A 3,797-nucleotide genomic window follows, 5' to 3' on the forward strand; every position below is an offset into this window, starting at 1 on the left:
GTAGACAGGAACCCTAATGGCCACTCGCGGACGAGGTCGTACACGTTCACGAGAGAGTAGAAATGAGCAACCGGCCGATAACCATGCCGAATTTATGGCGACAATAGCGAATCTTACGAACACCATGGAAGCTAATACTGTTGTGACTCTGCAAGCCGTGCAGAGGTTAGGCCAATCAGCTGGAAATGTAAACGGGAATAGCGAAGGAAATACGAATGATAATGCTTAGGAAAATGGCGATAATATGGGAGGTGCTCTAATGACCTTGGCTACTTTTCTCAAGGTTCGTCCGCCAAGTTTCAGAGGATCAACCAACCCTAAAGAAGCAAACAATTGGTTTCAAGCCATAGAGAACGCGCTGTAAGCACAGCATGTCCCGAATAACCAATATGTGGAGTTTGCCGCTTATCAGCTTTCGGGAGAGGCTCAGCAGTGGTGGCAAGAAGAATGCCGCTTGCTACAACTTCAGAATGCCGATATCCCTTGGGATGTATTCCAAATGGCTTTTTATAAGAAGTACTTTCCTGAATCTGCTAGGGAGGCGAAGAAGATGGAGCTTATGCAGCTGAAGCAAGGTTCTTTGTCTATAACGGACTATACTAGCCGATTTGAGGAGCTTTGTAGGTTCTCTAGAGTGTGTCAGGGTGCCCCGAAAACCTATGAAAGTTGGAAGTGTATTAAGTATCAAAGGAGCTTGAAGGATAATATTATGACTGCTGTGGCTACTTTGGAGATTCGGATCTTCTCCGATCTTATGAATAAGGCGAGAGTTATTGAGGAATATGTAAAGATGATGGCTTCATCAAGAGATACTCGTGGGGAGAACAACGATCGTGGGCGTGAAAAGCATTTTCAACACCAATGAGAGGTAAGCGTGTTATTGGTGCCAAAGCTATAACTTCATGGTGTGATGTTGTAACCCAACACTTGTTCGTAACTTAGTGTGGTGAACTTATAGCTAAGGGTATTAGGTTTAGCGTCAGGCCTATAATCCAATGTACTTGTGCTGCATAAAGTATTGCCGCTAGAGCCGACGAAACTTAGGGACGTTTTGGTTGGCATGGGCAAGTGATCCAATTCTTAAAGACTAACGAATCAGAGTAACGCTGTAGAAGCACGATAATCTTAATGACGGTGTGAGATTTTATACGAATGAGAGTACCAAAACTTTCTTGTGAATAAATCTATCTTTTCCCTTGTAAATTGCATTAGAGTTCTTTATTTTGGAAATCCCTCTTGATGAATGAATTGAACCTTGCCCAATCCTACTCCTTGTTTGTACATATCCTTACATAAACCTTGTACTCCTTGATGTCAACCTGAAGGTGTATTGTTGGGTTGAATCACCTTTATTGAAATGCCCCTAATCCTTTTAAAATTAGTGCAAACATATTTTTTATTCAAGTTGCCTCATTTTTCCTACCAAGCATTCTTAACTCAGAATTCCTTTTGAGGTGCATTTTCTCATTTTTTCCAACCTTGTCTGATCACAACATAATATGTCTTTTCGACTTCTTATAAATGCCATTTGGAATTGTTTACTCTCCTTTAAGCTTGGTATTCCTTCAATTAACTTGAGCTCATTTCAACATTGCATTCAATCCTTAGACACAGCCATTGATATGTTAGTTCCCTTAGGACCCAAATTATGAACACGAAGAATGAAATCGGCGGGCATGCGACCTTCGAGAAGTGGTGAAGCTTCGTTTTGCAAATAGTGTTACTGATGACTAAGTCGACACAAAGTGCTCGTGTTAATTGAATCTTATGAACCAGTTAGGATCTACGTTAACACTACGTTGGAAATCTCGGAGTGCATTTCAATATAATATTAGGATGTAATTACTAAAGGACTGCGATTTTAAGCTAAGCTATCACCCAGGAATTTCCACATTTGACCTTGGTTTAAACATGTAGATTAAACGCCTACAGAAGCTCAAGAACTCATTGACATGGTTGCAAATAACCAGTTCATGTACACTTCTGAAAGGAATCCTGTGAGTAATGGGACGCCTATGCGGAGGATCTCTATCTGTTTTGGAGTCTTTTTGCTTATTTTGTATTTATCTCTCATCTTTTGTATTTTACTTTTTCCTAGAGGCTCATTTTGAGAGAAAAACTTGTGTAAGCTATTTTTAACTATAAGAATTCTGTATGGTCAGTATATAGCTAGCCGGTTTAAACTCCACAAACCGTGGCTAGATCCTTATTTTATTATACTCTTATATTTTTTTATATTGTACTTGTGCGTTATGCGTTAAACTAGTAGTTTTGTGTGTACATTTTGAGCTTTTCAAATCCTATTTTTGAGCTATATCCTTCGTCGGGCCTCTATTAGTTCTTAGAGGTATTTATTATTTATATCCGGAGGAGGCATCTACCAGATCGTTGATGCTTGGGAGTGGATAAGGGTCTTTTGGGCAGGCTTTGTTGAGATCTGTGTAGTCGGTGCACATTCGCCACTTCCCGTTTGCTTTTTTCACCAATTAGCTAACAAATTGTATCCGGAATATGCATGCATAAACGAGAGGTATTTATATCCGGAGGAGGCATCTACCAGATCGTTGATGCTTGGGAGTGGATAAGGGTCTTTTGGGCAGGCTTTGTTGAGATCTGTGTAGTCGGTGCACATTCGCCACTTCCCGTTTGCTTTTTTCACCAAGACGACATTAGCTAACCACAGTAGGTACTTGACTTCTCTTATGAATCCTGCCTCCAGTAGAGCTTGTACCTGCTCTTCCACAGCTTGGGATCTTTCGGGTCCGAGCTTTCTACGCCTCTGTTGTACTGGCCGAGATCCAGGGTAGACTGCTAGCTTATGACACATTAACTTGGGGTCTATGCCTGGCATGTCTGCAGCCTTCCATGCAAAGAGGTCGACGTTATCTCGTAAAAACTGTATGAGTGTTTCTTTTATGTCTTCTTTTAGAGTCGTGCCAATATTGGTTGTTTTGACCGAGGTGTCTTGATGAGCGGATAATTTATACGCTTTTTGGCATTGTTTTTACATAGTTTTCAGTATAATTTAGTTAGTTTTTAATATATTTTTATTAGTTTTTAAATAAAAATCACATTTCTAGACTTTACTATGAGTTTGTATGTTTTTCTATGATTTCATGTATTTTCTGGCTGAAATTGAGGGACTTGAGCAAAAATCAGATTCAGAGGTTGTAGAAGGACTGTAGATGCTGCTAGATTCTGACCTCCCTGCACTCAAAGTGGATTTTCTGGCGCTACAGAACTCCAAATGGTGCTCTCTCAATTGCGTTGGAAAGTAGGCATCCAGGGCTTTCCAGAAATATATAATAGTCCATACTTTGCTCGAGTTTAGACGATGCAAACTGGCGTTCAACGCCAGTTCCATGCTGTATTCTAGAGTTAAACGCCAGAAACAGGTTGCAAAGTGGAGTTAAAGGGCAAAAACAGGTTACAAACTGGCGTTCAACACCAAGACAAGCCTCTACACGTGTAAAGCTCAATGCTCAGCCCAAGCACACACCAAGTGGGCCCCGAAAGTAGATTTCTGCATCATTTACTCATTTCTGTAAACCCTAGTAACTAGTTTAGCATAAATAGGACTTTTTACTATTGTATTTACATCTTTGGATTATCTTTTGATCCTTTGATCACGTTTAGGGGGCTGGCCATTCGGCCATGCCTGGACCTTATCACTTATGTATTTTCCATGGTAGAGTTTCTACACTCCATAGATTAAGGTGTGGATCTCTGCTGTTCCTCATGAATTAATACAAAGTACTATTGTTTTTCTATTCAATTCAAGCTTATTCCTTCTCTAA

At 40.3% G+C, this 3,797-nt stretch overlaps 1 protein-coding gene across 1 annotated transcript in view; it reads left to right on the forward strand.

Annotated features, from left to right (window-relative positions):
• LOC107640841 overlaps positions 245 to 3,797 on the forward strand; it is a 7,435-nt gene continuing 3,882 nt past the window's right edge. Inside the window, exons 1-2 of the mRNA XM_016344343.1 lie at positions 245 to 283; positions 371 to 784. Of these exons, the coding sequence (XP_016199829.1) occupies positions 245 to 283; positions 371 to 784 (453 nt within the window). The remainder of the gene's footprint in view (positions 284 to 370; positions 785 to 3,797) is intronic.

Source organism: Arachis ipaensis, chromosome B05 (genome assembly GCF_000816755.2).
Source record: "Arachis ipaensis cultivar K30076 chromosome B05, Araip1.1, whole genome shotgun sequence".
Lineage (NCBI taxonomy): Eukaryota > Viridiplantae > Streptophyta > Magnoliopsida > Fabales > Fabaceae > Arachis > Arachis ipaensis.